Genomic DNA, 15,906 nt, shown 5'->3' on the forward strand with positions numbered 1-15,906 from the left:
TCAGAATGATGACTATATCTGTATACACAGGCGAGACATCTAACAGTGTCCCAGTTAAAAGATAATTGTGCGGGTAACATAACAGGATAATATGAATAATGCTGTATCAGTATAACATACTCTCAGCATATAGCGTATCATCAAAAGGAAATTAAATTATTTTTAGATATGATTCAGAAGTTCATTGAGTTAGCAAATTAGCCTCTATGTGTTTAACTGTAACTTGCTTTCAGCCCATTGGTAGCATTATTTCAAAAAGGAATGGAGCCCTTGAAGAAGGGAAAAGAGAAGAGTCGAGGAAGATGGTGTCACGGTCCGTTCAGCGATGGACTCGTGATGGTTCTTTTACCTTGGTCTCAGAGCGCAAAATTAAAGTGACCAGAATGCCAAGGGGTTATGATTCAATCAAGCAGTGTTACTTTATTAATTTGCTCGTAAAGCGGCACACGATAGAGAGAGTAAGAAAGAGAAAGAGGAAAGAAACGGGGAAAAGTGAAGGAAAAGATGAGAAATGAGGTTGCGTTTATCACCGGTCCAGTTCCAGAAGCTTTCCTCTGGTCTCCGGGTCCCGTGGAGCCCGGCCGGTCCTCTGTTGTGGTTCAGGATCCTCTGATGGGAAGATCTTCAATGGTGTCCATTCTGGAGTCACCTTTTATGCTTCTTCACCCACCCCTAGCTCCCATTGTTTTAGGCCAGTCTCTGCCTTGATTTCGCAACCCAGGTTCGTACTGTGCAGGCTCGAAAGATTCATGCTTTCTTTTGCCAACGCTTACGTGTCCAGCATTCAGGGGTCTTTCTCTGGTCCATTGGGTGACCTCAGGACCCTTGGCGAGCTTTCTGGGCATGCTCCTTTTCGTTGGCCATTGTTTGAGGGAACAGGTGAGGGACACGTGTAACTGAGGCAGCAGGTGAGAACATGTTCTTCTGGACGGTGGCTATTGTTTCTGGGTCGAAGAAACCCTCGTAACAATAGCTTTCAGGAGGCAGGGGCTGGTTTGGCTGGAGAAGCAGGCAAAGTCCACACAACAGCTGTTGTTAGCAGGAGCCACCCTGTATCGGAGAAACAGTTCAACACAATGCTTCTCCTTGGGCCTCTGTCCAAATCATTGTCCCATCTGTTCTTTTGGTCTCAGCTTCAGTTCTCTAAGTTCTTGATGGCGATGTTCAGGCAAATACTGCTCCATCTTCGGACTGACTCTCACAGATGGTTGCGTACGAGGCCATAAAAACATTTTCTTGGATGTGTCCAAGACTACTGTAGCCACCATAAATGAAATATTTGTTTTCAGCAAGCTTTGAAGTCTACATTATGAAAAACATACACTACCTAACATGTTAAAGTCTTTATCTGTTGGAGAGCAAAGATGAGAGAACATTGATTAAGCAGGGGCTCCAGTGTTTGCAGGTGATGGAGTATGATTTTAGCATAATTTTCTGCTTATTTTCTTCAATGATAGAACACATTGGTTTTGTGTAAGTTGCGTTTAAATAGTGGTTTGGTTTTGTTGTTTTTCCTTTAAGCTCTTGGAAAGTAGATGACAGATCTAGAGAAGTATGAATATATTTAAAATTTAGAAGACGTTCCCTTCAAACTCAGTACACAACTAATTTATAGCTCAAGACCTCATAAAACTGCAACAACAATGTTGTCTCCCTCAGACAAACAAATGTGGGTATGAATTTAAATATTTTCGTAGGAGAAATATGCACCTACAAGAATGTGTGATTCATCATAGTGTTTATCCTGAATGTTGCCAAGTCCATCCTTTTTATTTTTCAAACAGATCCAATATTGAATAGCTGAAATAATTTCTGACATAGGGAGAGAATGCAAAATTCTAGTATTTAGAGAAAAGGTCATACTACATTATTAATGTTATTCATGTCAGAGAAAAAGATTACCTTTATTAATGTAGTAGCTTCAAAAGTTCGGTCCTGAAAACCTCTGTGACCTAAATGTTACTTAGTGATCCAAAATGCATCTTAAAGTATTATCATTTAAACTGCTTATTCTTAGAATGGGAGATATTGCAGGAACCACTACCAATCTTAAATCTTACTGTTTTGCTTTTCAAGTTTCAGTTCTTTATCACCAAGAAGATTTAATTTCCTTAACACACATTCAGTTACTTTGACATGTTATTGAGATAAGTCATATCTATTTAGTCACTTGCCTAGCATTCACAAATGCTTTTCTTGAATGGAGTTCTCAGCAGCACAATCTTACTGTGAGATTATATTCATTCTTTCCACTTCCCCAGGCAGACATGTTACAAATTATTTGTTTCTAAAGATTACTTTGTATTTATCTTTAGGATTTTGCCGTGAGCAGAAGGCACAACTGAGGTTTTAATTCTCCTCTGACAGTAATTGCCATCTTCCCTGTCCAGTCCCTGGACAGATGCAAAAATGGAAGAGAAAGAACAGAAGGTTCTTTTTCAGGTTCAGTAACTGTTGGTTTAGTATTGTTTTCCCATTTTTGTATTTCTAGTAAAGAACAGTGAAGAGGAAACCAGCACTTCAATTTCCACTAACTCATTTATCAGTTGGCTTGAAGTACTGTGTTAACATCTGCAATAAGACTGAAGTCTTAGTGTATTGAAAAGGAATGTAAACATAGCAGAAAGAAAAATATCAAAACTAGTACAATTTGCCTAATGCGATGTGTTTGCATTTAGATCTCAGATATTATTTCAAGAATGCTGAACAAAGTATCTGATTTCTTGACCAGTGCAAGTTCCAGATGGTTTAGATGCCCACATTCTGATGATAATTATAATACTTAACTTGCTTTTTTCTGCTTGTGGCCTGGACCCCAACAGTTGCAGGGGATAAACCTGTTGGATGCCAGAGAGTCTCTCCAGATGTTTTGAGTCACCAGGTATACCTGGGTCCTGTCTGATTCCTGCAGTGCCAGGTCTCATCTGTGTGATGAGAGGGGAAGCACCTTTCTTACCTGTGGACACAACAGAGTCTGTGCTAGGTGGCTGGGCTATAGGTTTAGACAGATTAAGGTGAACTAGAAATAACAGCATTTATTTGTAATATCTAAATATAATAACATAATCACACATTTTTAAAACGTGGGTGAAGAAATGAAAGAAAATATGTACTTAGTCTACTTAGGCATAAATCTGCTTACTCCGGGCTAAATACATGGTTCTGTGATAGCGGTCGAGGTCTTGGGCTTAGTGAAATTCTCCTCTCGCAAGCTGCCTCTGCTAGAGAGTGCCTAACTGGGTTTGTCCAATAATTCACATTCAGGCACTGCTTTTTGAAGTAACCCTTAGGTTAAGATTCCTTGGGATGTACTAGAATATTTCTCTTGGGGAGAGCATAGGAGCTTTTATATGTGATAATTCTTTCCAAGGCTTCCAGTGTCAGGAGAAATTTACAGTCTCACTCCAAAACTCATTTTATTCCTTCTTTATTCAGAGCACAGTTCCGCAATTCTTCATAATTAACATGATGCTTATTTATATTCCTCAGATATGGAAGTGTTTTTTTTCCCCTTCAACTAGGAATTATGTCCCATGAACAGCACCGTGCTTCAGTGACCAATACAACGCTCTTTCCTCCAGTAAATCACTGGCATATCTATCCCTGTAGCTTACATTCAGTATTACTCTAATTGTTAACAATGCAAAGGAAACAAACATTTAGGTAGGATAAATGTTTCTGGTTCGTTACTGGCTGCTGAGTGATACCATGATACAATGATAATTAACTCATTTGGAGTGATAGCTGTTTGGGGGTTGCTGATCCCAAAACCTGCTGTAACAAAGCTGTGTTCTGAGTTAGGCTGAACTTTGCTGAGAAGGTGATTACCCCTTGTGTGACGTCTGCCTTTTTATCAACAACATGCTGATTCATGTTCAGTTTGTTGGTCTGTGTTGACTGTCAGGTCCTTTCCAGTAGATTGCAGCCTAATAAGCAGCTGTCCTGTCTATGTGCAGTTGTCCATTGTCAAATTACATCTTAATTTTGTTCAGAACCTTTTCCCTGTTGATTTTGGCCATTTTGTTTTTCCATATGTTGCTTGCTGATGGCCCTTTCCAGATTCATGTCATCTGTGAATGAAGGCAGCATCTCTCTTGTTCCAGGCTCTGGGAGAGCGACTGAGATATGGAATAGGACCAAAACTAAGAACATGTCATGTGGAGTTTCTCTCCATCTATCTTTGTTTTGGAAATGAATTTATAATAGTTGTACTCTGGTTATTTTCTTCTCTGTATGTTAGACTGCATTGCTGAAGTACATTCAGTAGATTTTTAAGGTGTTGTGAAGTTAAGACAGGGTTAGGTATATCCAGACATGCTATTTATAGTGTATTCTCCTTGCAGAGCCCTATTCCTCTGATCTTCCTGAGGACAGCCTTTATGTGTTGTGTTGATTTGTATCTTATTCTTTTCAGCTATTCAGCAGGGCTGGAAACAAGTGTATCTTATGTGTGATAGCACAAGTTCTGGGTAGGTCTGTCTGCAGTTGGGCTTCCAGCCATCATCGGAGGTTTATGAGCCATCCTTCTACAACAAATTAGCTGTAATTACATGCTGTCATTTCTTCTTGTCATCTATCAAAACAGCATGTTGTGAGTGTAGTTGAGTCCCATTAGAGAAGGATGCCTCATGTTTTCTGTTCTTAGATATTTATGGCTGGTGTGTATGTGATTATGTTGGTTCCCTCTGTTTTTCTCTAAGCAAGGTTCCTTTTCTTCAACTACAAATCTGCTGTGCATTCAGAAGAGGGCTTCCTTTCAAGTAACAGGCTCTTGGCAAATAACACCTTATGCAAACAACCTTGACTGCTGAGAGTGAGAATGGTAAATACTGCTGAAGTGTTTATGAAACATGTATGAAAAAAATTGAAAATATGGCTACATGGCAATTGAACCATACCTTGATCTCAGAAAATATATGTGAAGGTACAGTTAAAGGAAAATCACACATTTCCCCTAGTGTGCTAGAGAAAGCTTTGTCAGAAAGTCTGATAACTTTTTGGTTTTTATATGCATCTAGGGTCTCTCTGAATGGCTTACAGCTTCTGCAGAAGTCTCCCCTATCTAAGAATTTGTTGCCAATAATTTAAAAGTTGAAAAAGTCTTCCAGAAATTGTTCATTTTATTAGCTTTAGAGGGACAGAATAAGCTAGAAAAATGAGTTTAAGGGTGAAAACCTGGAGTTTTTGAGTGCCAATGTTTTTTTGTTTTTTGTTTTTTTTTAACAGTCCATGTATAGTGAGCTGTTTATGAAACTTACCGATGTATTCTAGAATATTATTTGTCCTGAGAATGGCTTTCATGCTGTATGTGACTCTGGCGTAATTCACCTCTCATAAAAGCACCAAACTGTGTACTATTTCACTTATTTTTTTTGTATGTCTGAAATAAAACGCGTTTTCCTAGTATTTCTGTAACTCTTGCCTGTAGAAGTCATGTGAGTGCACACAGACCAAGAGTTGATTGACTGAGCAGCAACCAGTGTTTTGCTGTTCTGGGCTCTCTTTGAGGTGATTTCTGTAGTATAATAAACTTCTTGTGCTATATCTGGAATGATTAAATGCGTGGGTGTAATTGTAAATGGAGCATGAAGGATGTTTTATTTCAGATTTTTTTCTTCTATTCCCTTCTCAAATTCTTTCATGGTACCACGTTAAGAGAACTGACACCACAGGCAGTGTGGGTTGCCTTAGAAGAGTTGACTGAGCAGTCAGGCAGAGCTTTTTAAAAGATGCAGTCTGATACCAGTCAGGGTCTTGGGACAGGAGGGGAAAAAAATACTTTTCAGAATTCAATAGATATGGAAGCTATAAGCCCCCTGAACTTCGAGTGCTTGGGCTGAAGCTTGGAGGAAGACATGAAAGTTCCATTCTGAGAACTATTATTTTTAGCTAGAGATCATTCTTCGGAAGAAAGAACTGTTCTTCATTGCTGTTAACATCCTTTCACATCTCTGGAAAAAGATGTATGCAACTTTTAAGTATAACTTCCAGGAGAAATATCCTGAATTTCTTGTTTATTGAAAGTAGACCTGCCACATGCAGCATCGTTTTATGGCAGTTACTTGAGAACTTCATTCTTGTTCCTAAACACAGATCTGATATATCTTTCCAACTCTTCAGAGCTGACATATTTTTGGTATCTACTCTTTCCAATTTTAAGTAGTCTTAGAAGTACTAATTGAAGTAAGCAAGAAATGTTGGAATAAAACTTTGTCTACCAAATAAGGTCTCTTGTATTTTGCTCAAAAAAATTTGCTGATGTTATCATTCCAGCTAAATTTGTTGCTTAAATTGCCTTTTTTGCTCATCCTTTGAAATCTAGCACTGAAGTCAGAGGAGGTAGGGTTCTGACTGTTTTTTTAAAAGCGGATTTGCGATCCCAAATCACTTAGCCATTTGATAATTATCTGACCAACGGTCAGCCTTTCTTCTTGTGTAGCATGAAACATGCTGATATGTCACTACTGATTTTGCAGGGTACTGCTGTTGTACTCTTCATTAAAAGTGTTAAGTGCTATATACCTAGTAACTTGAAATAAAAACATAGGAAATTAACTGTAAGTACTGTTGCTTAGTTACTTATGTTCTTGGTTATTTTAGAAAAAATAGATAAACATGTTATTAAGATCTCCTATCACATTTAACATGCTTTTGAATCACGATTTGAGATTCTGTAAATATGATAGAACAAAAAATACAGTTCTAGGCTTGTATACTTTTTCTCGTATTATTCTTTATTTGTGATGCTGTGATTCAGGTAACCACAATTTTGGTGGTTCTCTTGTCTCTCTGATTCGTGTTGCTGTAGCTCAGCTTTGTGGCGAATCTCAGGTTTGGTAATGGGAGAAATATCAAGTTGAATGGGAAAAAAAAATGTGAATTAAAAGCAGCAGGACTATCTGAAACTGATTTTAAAGGCTGAAACAACTGCATTGCCAGGTAGTTAATTCCACTTTTATAGGATGATAAGAATGTATGAAATGCCACTCTGGGCCAGAACAGTGTACCATGTAGCCCAGTATCCTCCCTCTGACATTCAGAGATGTTCTGTACAGTGGGATGTGAGCCTCAGCTCTTCCTTGTAGTGCTCAGCTCTGAAGTTGCTGTGTTAAGGATGTCAGAGGGTACAGCCCTGCCTGTTTACTTTGCTATCTCTTCATGCATCTTTTGATCATCTATTTGAATAAACACTTTTTTACCTTCCTGGTGCTGTCTGCCTCCACAGTCTCTTGTAACAGCAAGATCCAGCAGTTCACTACTGCTGTGTTGTACTCTTTTGATCACTTGTATGTTGATTTTCCTGCTAGTTTCACTGAGTTGCCTCCTGATCCAGGACTGGGGGATTTAATGAAATATGATTTTGCATTCATACTGCCAAAATGGACATGAGGATCCAAAACTACACTGGGATTACAGTGTGTGGTGTTCTTGCTGATTACATTTATGAGTTAGATTTACTGGCCAGTTTGCTGGAGGGACAGCAGTGTCACATCTATTCAAGTCTGATTTGACACGTATATATATATCGAGTATATTTGTCTTACTTTTCTTGTAACACTGCTGTGATGATCCATAATTTTATAATCATAGGTCAAACTGTAGCAGCTTTCCACTGAGACGCTTATGGTCTGTTTATTACAGACTTACAAAGACTGTTGGGTTCACTTGGGAACTGTAAGTACTTAAGTCCTGTAATGCCTTTTAAATGACAGACTCCATTTGAGCAGGCAGGCAGGAATCCTATAACGAGCCAAAAGTGAGAAAACAAAACTTATAAAAGCCCGTTGGACAGATCGCTGACAAGAACTGCTTAAACCTCAAAACTTGATTTACAGAATTCTGGGATCTTGGCCTGGTTTAAATTAATTAGTATTTGTTGTTTCTATTGTATTTCTCCATGACAGGATGCGTAAACTAACAATGCTTAGATTAACAAAATGACTTAGGCTGCTAATTTTACTTGCAATACTTTTTAAATCAGTGAGGCTAAGGCAAATTGGGAGCATATGACTTGAGACCAAGGAAGGCCAATTTGTGAAGTTGTTCAGGATATTTCCATTTGTGTGTGGCAACAATAGGATATTGCTGTTGGTTGCTTATTTTAAGTGCTGTAGCATCAAGGACAAACAGAGCAAGTTCCTTTGAATACTTGCCATAAGCTATAAATGAAATAATTTGTATAAGTAATAGGCATAATAAGTGATGCCTGTGTGGATATCAATGTTTGAGGCAGAAGAGGAGGAGATCTGGTGGAAGGTGTTGTTCCAGGGAATAAAATTGCTGCAGAATTTAGAATTTCAAATATTTTGCCAAATTTCAGTCAAATAATTGCCAAAAGCAGGACTATTAGAACTACTCAGAAGTGAGCTGTTCGATTGACCGTGCCCATTTCCCTCCTGTGTATGGTTAAGAGTTAAATTTGGTTTATATTCTTCCATTACCATAATACCTGTTAAGCCTTCAAATTTTTCCTTACTTCACAGTGACACTGACTGGATTCTGATGTTCTGGAGTTCTCCGTAGTCCCAGAGGCAGGAATACAAAAATCACTTGAGTGCTCCTGTGGGCCCTGATTTTGCTGGCTTTCCTGTTGAAAGCAAAATCGTACAGTTACTCCTTGAAGATGGTTCTTCAGTGGAATGACCACAAGTGTGTGTGTCAACTGGATGTCCCTGTCTCCAGTGCTGCAGCTGGGGCTTTTCAGCTGGTAGCGATGGGCAGCTGCATAGCAGCAGAACTGGTTAGAAGTTGGCTTTTAAACTGAGCATGATTTTTCTTTCCCCTGTAGACACTGATTTCTCTGAAACCTCCAAAACTCTTTTATTTTAGTATGGAAATGTTTGTTGAGGTAGTTACACTTTCATATGTACTTCTTTTTCCATATTGGCTGGCCTCCCATCTCTCCTGTGTCTCTCACAAAGCAATATGGTTGAGCAATAGAATGTTTCCTCATTTTTGTCCAAAGTTGATATCTTGTGATGGAAACAGTTGTATGGCCTACAGAGCACAATGCTGAAGCATTCCTAACTATTTTTTACACTATTTTTTTTTCCAGATTTTAAACTTCCTCTGGAAGTTGGGGAACACTTTTTGAGGGAGGAAAAAAAAATAATCCAGCATAGCTTTGTCCAGCTGGAATTAATGCCACTAATATGAAGAGTCATCCACTGAAAAGGGGATTTAAAGGGGCTCTAAGAAGTGCTATTAAATATTTAATGATTTAATGCCTTTTGAATCTAATATTGTTACCAAATGTGAGCTTTACTGGTTATAGTCATACCTAAAAAATTTGTCTGTGAATATTCTCTATTTCCTGTTTTCAGCTGTTTGCATATTATTGCTGCAAGCTGCTGTTCAGCTGTTGTATTTCACACAGAAGCGGCTGCATGTCATTTATATTAAGGTCTCTAATTTATCAAGCATGTCATGATGATTAAGAAATACAAACTCTTGTCTGAATTGAGAGATTTTATTGAAAATTCTTGTTTTGTTTTTCTGAAACTGATGAAACTCTCACTGTCTACTGCAAGAAGAAATCAGTTACTGAGAAGCTGTTTTTTGCCCCCCAACATAGCAATTCTGCAGAGACTTTTAGCACCTCTGCAGCTCTTCTATAAGCGTAGGACCATTGAATTTAACACAATTGTCCAGGTGAGTTTCTTGTATCACCAGTTATGTCTGATGCAAGTCTAACTCAGCATATTGCTTCAAGAACATAGTGTAATAGTGGGTACCTGGTAACTGTAATCTTCATTAATTGCTTTCAGTAGAAATTGGAGAGAACATACAGACACAGTTGATTAAGAAAAAGTTTAGACTAGAAAGTAGAAGCCTTGAAATATTAGAGCAGTGAGTTTCCTGCAGAGGAATAATGTTGTAAAGAAACAGAATTGCTTTTAAGATGAAGCATGATAAAATTGCAAAAAGGAATGCTCCGACATAGTGCTTGTTCTTGCAGTGAGATGAGCTTTTTGGTGCGGAGATGCCTTCAAGTTCAGTTTTCCAACTCTGTCACTGACCTGCCAAAAGATTTTCAGATTCAGCTTCATCATATCTCTCTTGGTCTATGGAAGATCTTCAAAGTGATAAGTTTGGATGTGCATGGAGAGCCATGCCAGTACCACAGTCTTGCTTGGGCTGCTAGTCAACAATTTAGTAATTGTCAAGTGTGGCATTATTTCTTTACCTATGGTGTGTTCTCCTACGTCTGAAGTCCATTCTAATTAACTTTATTTGCAAAGGATTTATAATACTTTATTTGCAGCTGTCTTACCTTCAGCTGTTGCATCTCCTCTGAACAAGGTCACTTACTGAAAGGCTTCTCACTGAGCTGGTGTCTGTCACTCAGTCTTTCCATGTCCACTTCCTTTTATCAAAGCTGCATTTTAGTCTGTCTGTAAAATCAACGCCTGCATCAGCACTGACATAACTTGGATAAACCTAGATTTAATCTTCCATTCAAATCCACTCTCTCTTTTTTTCCTCTGCTCTAGCTCATGCCCAGAACTCAGCTACCAGCCTTTATGTCTCCCTGTTCCTCGTGCTTCTAAGCCAAGACTAGTTTTCCATATTTCTTGATCCCCACAGTTGTAAGAAAGCTCATAAAACAAAATGAGAGAGCCAAAATAATCTGCATTTGACTAATCTGTGTCCAGGTATGTGTGTGAGCACAAAGTGGCTGGTGGCCCTTGTGATTCCTCCAGCTCTGCTTCGTGTCCACAGCAGGACTTGAACACCTGCACAAGTGCTGCCAAGGGCTCTATTGACGTAAGTGTGGATTATACAGACACCGTTAAATCTCTGCTGTCACAGAAGGGGCAGGCTTTGGAATAGTTGAAAGAGAAATTTTTGGAACTAGCTCTGAGGAGAGGAGGTGTTAAAACTAGGGACAGTTTTGTGTAAGATCGAGGGGTTATTTATGGAAGAGCGTTTCCATGCACAGAGGAAACCCAACAGATGTGTGAGGTTGTGTACTGGCTGAGGACAAGGAAAAGGGGCTAGTGGAAAGTTGCTTTTTCCAGATTGGCAATTAGTCTGCTGCGAGTTTTCAAAGTGGACTGTGGGACACAGTAAAATCAGGTAGTTTGGTTATTTGTGACCTTTGTCAAAAATGTTGCTGTGCCAATATATGTTTTGAGTTAACCTTAAGGTTATTTTTAGGTTCTTGACTGCTGGTTTTATTCATCCATTTATTTATTTAGGAGGTAATTACTTGTTAAATTTGACTTGTAGCCACACCTGATATTTTTATGACAGTGTTTTGTCATACCTGCATAGAGTAAGCATCTGTAGAAATTTTGCCACAATCATATCAGTGAAGAGCGAAAACAGTGATAAAAATAAACTGTTCCAGAAAAATTGCAGTTTCAGTGGGAAAAGGAAGATGTGGTGTATGTGGAGTTCCAACTTCAGTAATTAGGCTTTTGGTTGGCAATGATTTGGATTTAATGAGTGGAAATAATAAATTTTGCTGTCAGCAAATCCACAGATCGACCAATTCTGTGATTTGTGGTGTTCCTTGCATTGCTGCAGGTTCATGTAATTATGTCTTGAAATACTGAATTCTCTTCTGAAGTCAGTACATCGGAAAAAAATTAAAACTTTAAAGCAGCAAGCTGAGAGCTTTTTGTGAACAGTGATTACAGCTTTTATTTGTACAGCAGGATACGTTCTCCCTTTGGATTCAGGCATAATGTTCTGGAGTGCCTGGTATTTGTGAATACTTCTATATGGAATATGAACAGCATTGTGGAAGTGATTTAGTTTTACCCAAAGGTTTAAAAATCAGAGGCCAGAAAACATTTTCATTTTTATATTGTTCTGAAAATCCATTTCAACTTCAGAAATGGCCTCCTGCTTGGTATAATAGGTCTTAAAAGGGGAATTAAGGTTTATGGAGCATATGCAAATCTTCATGTGGCACAGCTGGTAGGAATAACCTGCATGAGAACATGCAGGGAGGTGCATTATGCTGTGGCCAGGGAACCCAGGGCTTTAGGTACAAGAAAGAGCAGCGCTGTACCATCACTGGTCATATAGACCATCAGTTCATTAAACTGGGATTTCATTTGATCTTTTTTTTTAAACTAGTTTTTCTTTTTGGCTTGCCTGATTGATTACGCTGAGGAAATAAGTGCTGCTATTTGTTGCAAGTCCAGGACCCTGAATGCACACCTGTTTCCTGACTGTTGGGACAGGGTATCAAAGACATCCTCCCTCTGTCACCAGGTGCTGGTGTTGAGGCTGCTGGTTGATCTGACAGCGGTGGGATACAGGCAGTCGGAGAGACCTGGGTGGGGAGGATGCAGCCATCTGACATGAGTTCTGTTTGCATCCTTTGCCTAGAAGTTTCAACAGGCTGTGCTAATAAGCTGTGAGCTCTGTGATTATGGGCCATGTTGTCTATGTAGTGCCTAATGCTATGCCACTTTGGTTTGTGGTTGGAACCTTTACTGGGGACTGGGGTTTGACCACAAGTAACAAAGCAAGGGCACACCACATTGCTTAGTGGTTTTGCTGCCTGCCTGTGGGCTATAGCACCTCTCTACTCCTCTCCCTGCAAAGCCTAGGTGAGAAACTTGGTCAGATTGTCATGCTTAAGCCAACCCTGCTTTTCAGTCATGGGCTTAGCTGAAGTTCCTGTAGCAACTTTTCTCCCTGCTTTTGCGGCACAGACATCTGAGCCACTTGATAGTCAGGTCCTCAACTGCTGCAGTTTAGAGCATGTGGTTGAAGGTAAATTGTTGCCAATTTTGGATGGCTTAAAGACACTGCACCATGGACCGCGGCAGTTTAGGAAATGAGTGATGAGGAGTTCAGGTGTCCCAGCAGGGTCAACAGCTGGGACCAGTATCTTCATTAGCTCATCAATCAGGTCACTGAGTACCTAGAACTGAGAGATATGAATACCTCTCAGTGTGCTCACAGTGCACAGAACCAAGAGGTCACACTAGATTTACAGCATTTCAGCACTGGTCCTGCATGTCTTATATTTTCATCTGTAACTATTTTTTTTAATTGATCATCACTTAATAAATCTATTCTGATTTATCATAATTGCACCTATAAATCCGTTTCTAATGGCTAGACACATGAATCAGTCCCTTCCCGAAGGCCACATTAGTCAGCATGAGCTCAGACTGATAGACGTATTTTTTTTTTCTAACTCCTAAGGAAGTGTAAAAATTTTATGATGTTGCTTTAACAAGGCCCACTGGGATTTGGTATTATTTATCTAAGCCCTTATTAAAGACACAAACTTTTCTATGTTTATCCATGCAGAGCAAAGCTTCTCTTCAGAAAAGTCCAGTGCACATTAAAAATGAAGAAAATTTGATGAAGACAGAACTGAAATAATGGAGAGAAGTAGGAAGGATCTTTCCTCTGTATCCCTTTACTCCAAAGACAAGGATACTATTAACCCATAATATAAAAAGAAAAATGAAGTGACAGCACCACTTAATTTTAAGGCCATTTCACTATACTAGTGGAAAACTTTTATCGTTGTTAGAAGGAACCTACTTGCATCACTGAAGAAAAACAAAACAAAACAAAAAAACCGAACAGAAGATGAAGATCATTGTCATTCCCTAGCAGGAGCATTAATTCTCCTGTACAATTAATCTGATTTCTTAACCTCATTCTTCAGCACCCAAATATTTCTTCTTTCTCTCTGAGGTAATTTTTGGGACCTTAGTTTAGAATTGCCTTACTGCCTTCTTCTAGGAAGCTCTACAAGGAGAATTAAATGGAATTTATTTAATGACATACTTGATATTCAATACTTTATTTTCTTTTTTATAAGTAATTGGTGAAAATATTTCTAAGGGCTTGGAAATAAAAACTCTGATGTACAATTAGACTAATTAAATTTTAACAATTGAGCCTAATATTTTTAGGAAAAATATTTTACAAGAGGCTGCAGTTTGTTTGGTAGAAAGTTTTAAGTTACATGCCTTCTAAACAACAGATTTGCTTTAGACATTTTCACTTTTTTTTGTAAATCTGAGCAATCTGTGTTTTCACAGACTGAATTAAGCTTTGCTTCTGACCTCCTTTTACCCAATCTGTAAGAGTGCTCCTTTGACAGCATTTCAGAGTTAATATGTGATTTCTGTTGTGTAGATCATTCAGAGGCACCACTGAAGCATCACACACAATGATATTGCAATCTTGTTAAAGTGAGTTCACCACTTCTGCAGACAGGTCCAGATCCTTATTGTACAGGGTATTCTGTCCTCAGACTTAAATTCCCACACACAGCAAGAAAAATTCATAACACTGCATATTTGCTGTAATGCCTTAAGGGTATAAGTTACTCTAGTAAAAGAGAATTTTATGTCACTGGTGTCAGAGACTTTATTTTTAACTGTGATAGGGAAAATATACTTCCTCTTCTTTGCAAAGGCTCCAATTCGTCAAGGCTTTCTGATAACTAGCTCTGAAAATCTGTTGAGTAGAGTTCCTCTAAAAGAATTTACATTCACTGGCAGTCCATATAGGGTGATCTGCAGGTAAGGGGGCTGCACAACCCCAAAAAAGCAATGAAGAAAAAACACGAGCCTGAATGTAGCTGGGGCTGGTATTACCATTTTTACAAGCAGTGACACTGGATATTGTATGAAAGGATGCAGATGCACAGAACTTCTGGATTATTGATGAAGCTACAGGTGCTGACCTTTAAGCAGCATGTGCATGTGTTTTTACACTGTGTAGATACAACAGGAATATGTACTCTGTCCCATGCTCCAGGTAATAATTAGACTTTGTTTCAATAAGCAATGGGAACATTGTCTTGGAACATCATTGTGTTCACCTTGCTTAATGTAGAGTGGTTTAGTCTGGACACAAAATTCTGCTTTTCTGGATGCAGAATTGGTAAAATAATCTTTAAATCTGGTGAAGCTCGAGACCATTATCTTTCACCTATTGAATTGTTTTGGTTTTGGTGTTTGATTTTGTTGTTTCTTTTTTTTTTTTTTCTGCAGCATCTGTGAGGTTTGAAATTTTGTCCATAATGAGTATTGAGACTGGCCACAGATGACACAATTGCTGCTATTCTGTAGATATTTTAATCATATTTACCAATATTGAAATCATCTGGTAGCAGTTTTGGACAAGTGAACCAGGTATTTTTGGACTCACTTCAGTAATGTCTCAGTGAGCAAAGGAGGACTTCAAACAGATGAAACTGGAAAACAAGTCAGTCACAGTTGAAACTAAGCTGATATAACAGAAAATAATTATTGAACTTGCATTTGTGATGCTTAGCATTATTATAAGAGGTCAAGAATGGTAACTGTAATAGTTGTCTTTAAATCTTGGACAACACATACTAGTTTCTTTTGAAATAGATATACTAATAAAATTCCTTGCTAAGGTGATGCAGCTTGGTTCACTGCCCCTGTTTTCATTCTGAGAAGTTCTACTCATCTTTGAAAACTAAGTGATCTTTGCTGTCTCCATCTTTAAACTTTATTATACATTTACTCTTTGAATAACTTGTTCATCTGTTAATTGATTAGGTGAAGTGAATTAAATGCCATTTCAAATGAGGTGGGTCTTCTCTTTCTTAAGCATCTGACCCTTAACGAGTCCAGGCAGACTACTGCTGAGGTTTTTGGAACCTTTCATACTGAACTACTTCAAAAATTTAGTTTTTGTATTTGATCTGCCTTGACACTGTTTTGAATGATGGATTTGGGCTTTTTTATTGCCTGTTTATCAACCTTTCACATTTTACATTGTGCAAAATAATTCTCAGATACTGAACGTGGCATTTCTACATAGTGAAACTTCCTGTTGAGGTATTTTTGGTAGTGCACTTGACACTGTGTGTTTTATGTTCTGCAATGTACCATCTCCTTTTGATGGCTTTTAAATTAAAGTTGTAGTTTCATGAAGAGT

The 15,906-nt window shown here is 38.5% G+C and overlaps 1 protein-coding gene across 4 annotated transcripts in view; it reads left to right on the forward strand.

Moving 5' to 3' along the window:
* UBE3D (ubiquitin protein ligase E3D) overlaps nucleotides 1–15,906 on the forward strand; it is an 84,599-nt gene that overhangs the window by 22,868 nt on the left and 45,825 nt on the right. Inside the window, exon 9 of one of the 4 annotated variants that reach the window (XM_065834491.2) lies at nucleotides 13,282–15,853. The exons of the other annotated variants lie outside the window; for them this stretch is intronic. Within the exon in view, the coding sequence (XP_065690563.2) occupies nucleotides 13,282–13,336 (55 nt within the window). The 3' untranslated portion in view covers nucleotides 13,337–15,853. Of the gene's footprint in view, nucleotides 1–13,281; nucleotides 15,854–15,906 lie in introns of those variants that run through there. 4 annotated transcript variants of the gene reach the window in all.

This window comes from Patagioenas fasciata, chromosome 3 (assembly GCF_037038585.1).
Source record: "Patagioenas fasciata isolate bPatFas1 chromosome 3, bPatFas1.hap1, whole genome shotgun sequence".
Lineage (NCBI taxonomy): Eukaryota > Metazoa > Chordata > Aves > Columbiformes > Columbidae > Patagioenas > Patagioenas fasciata.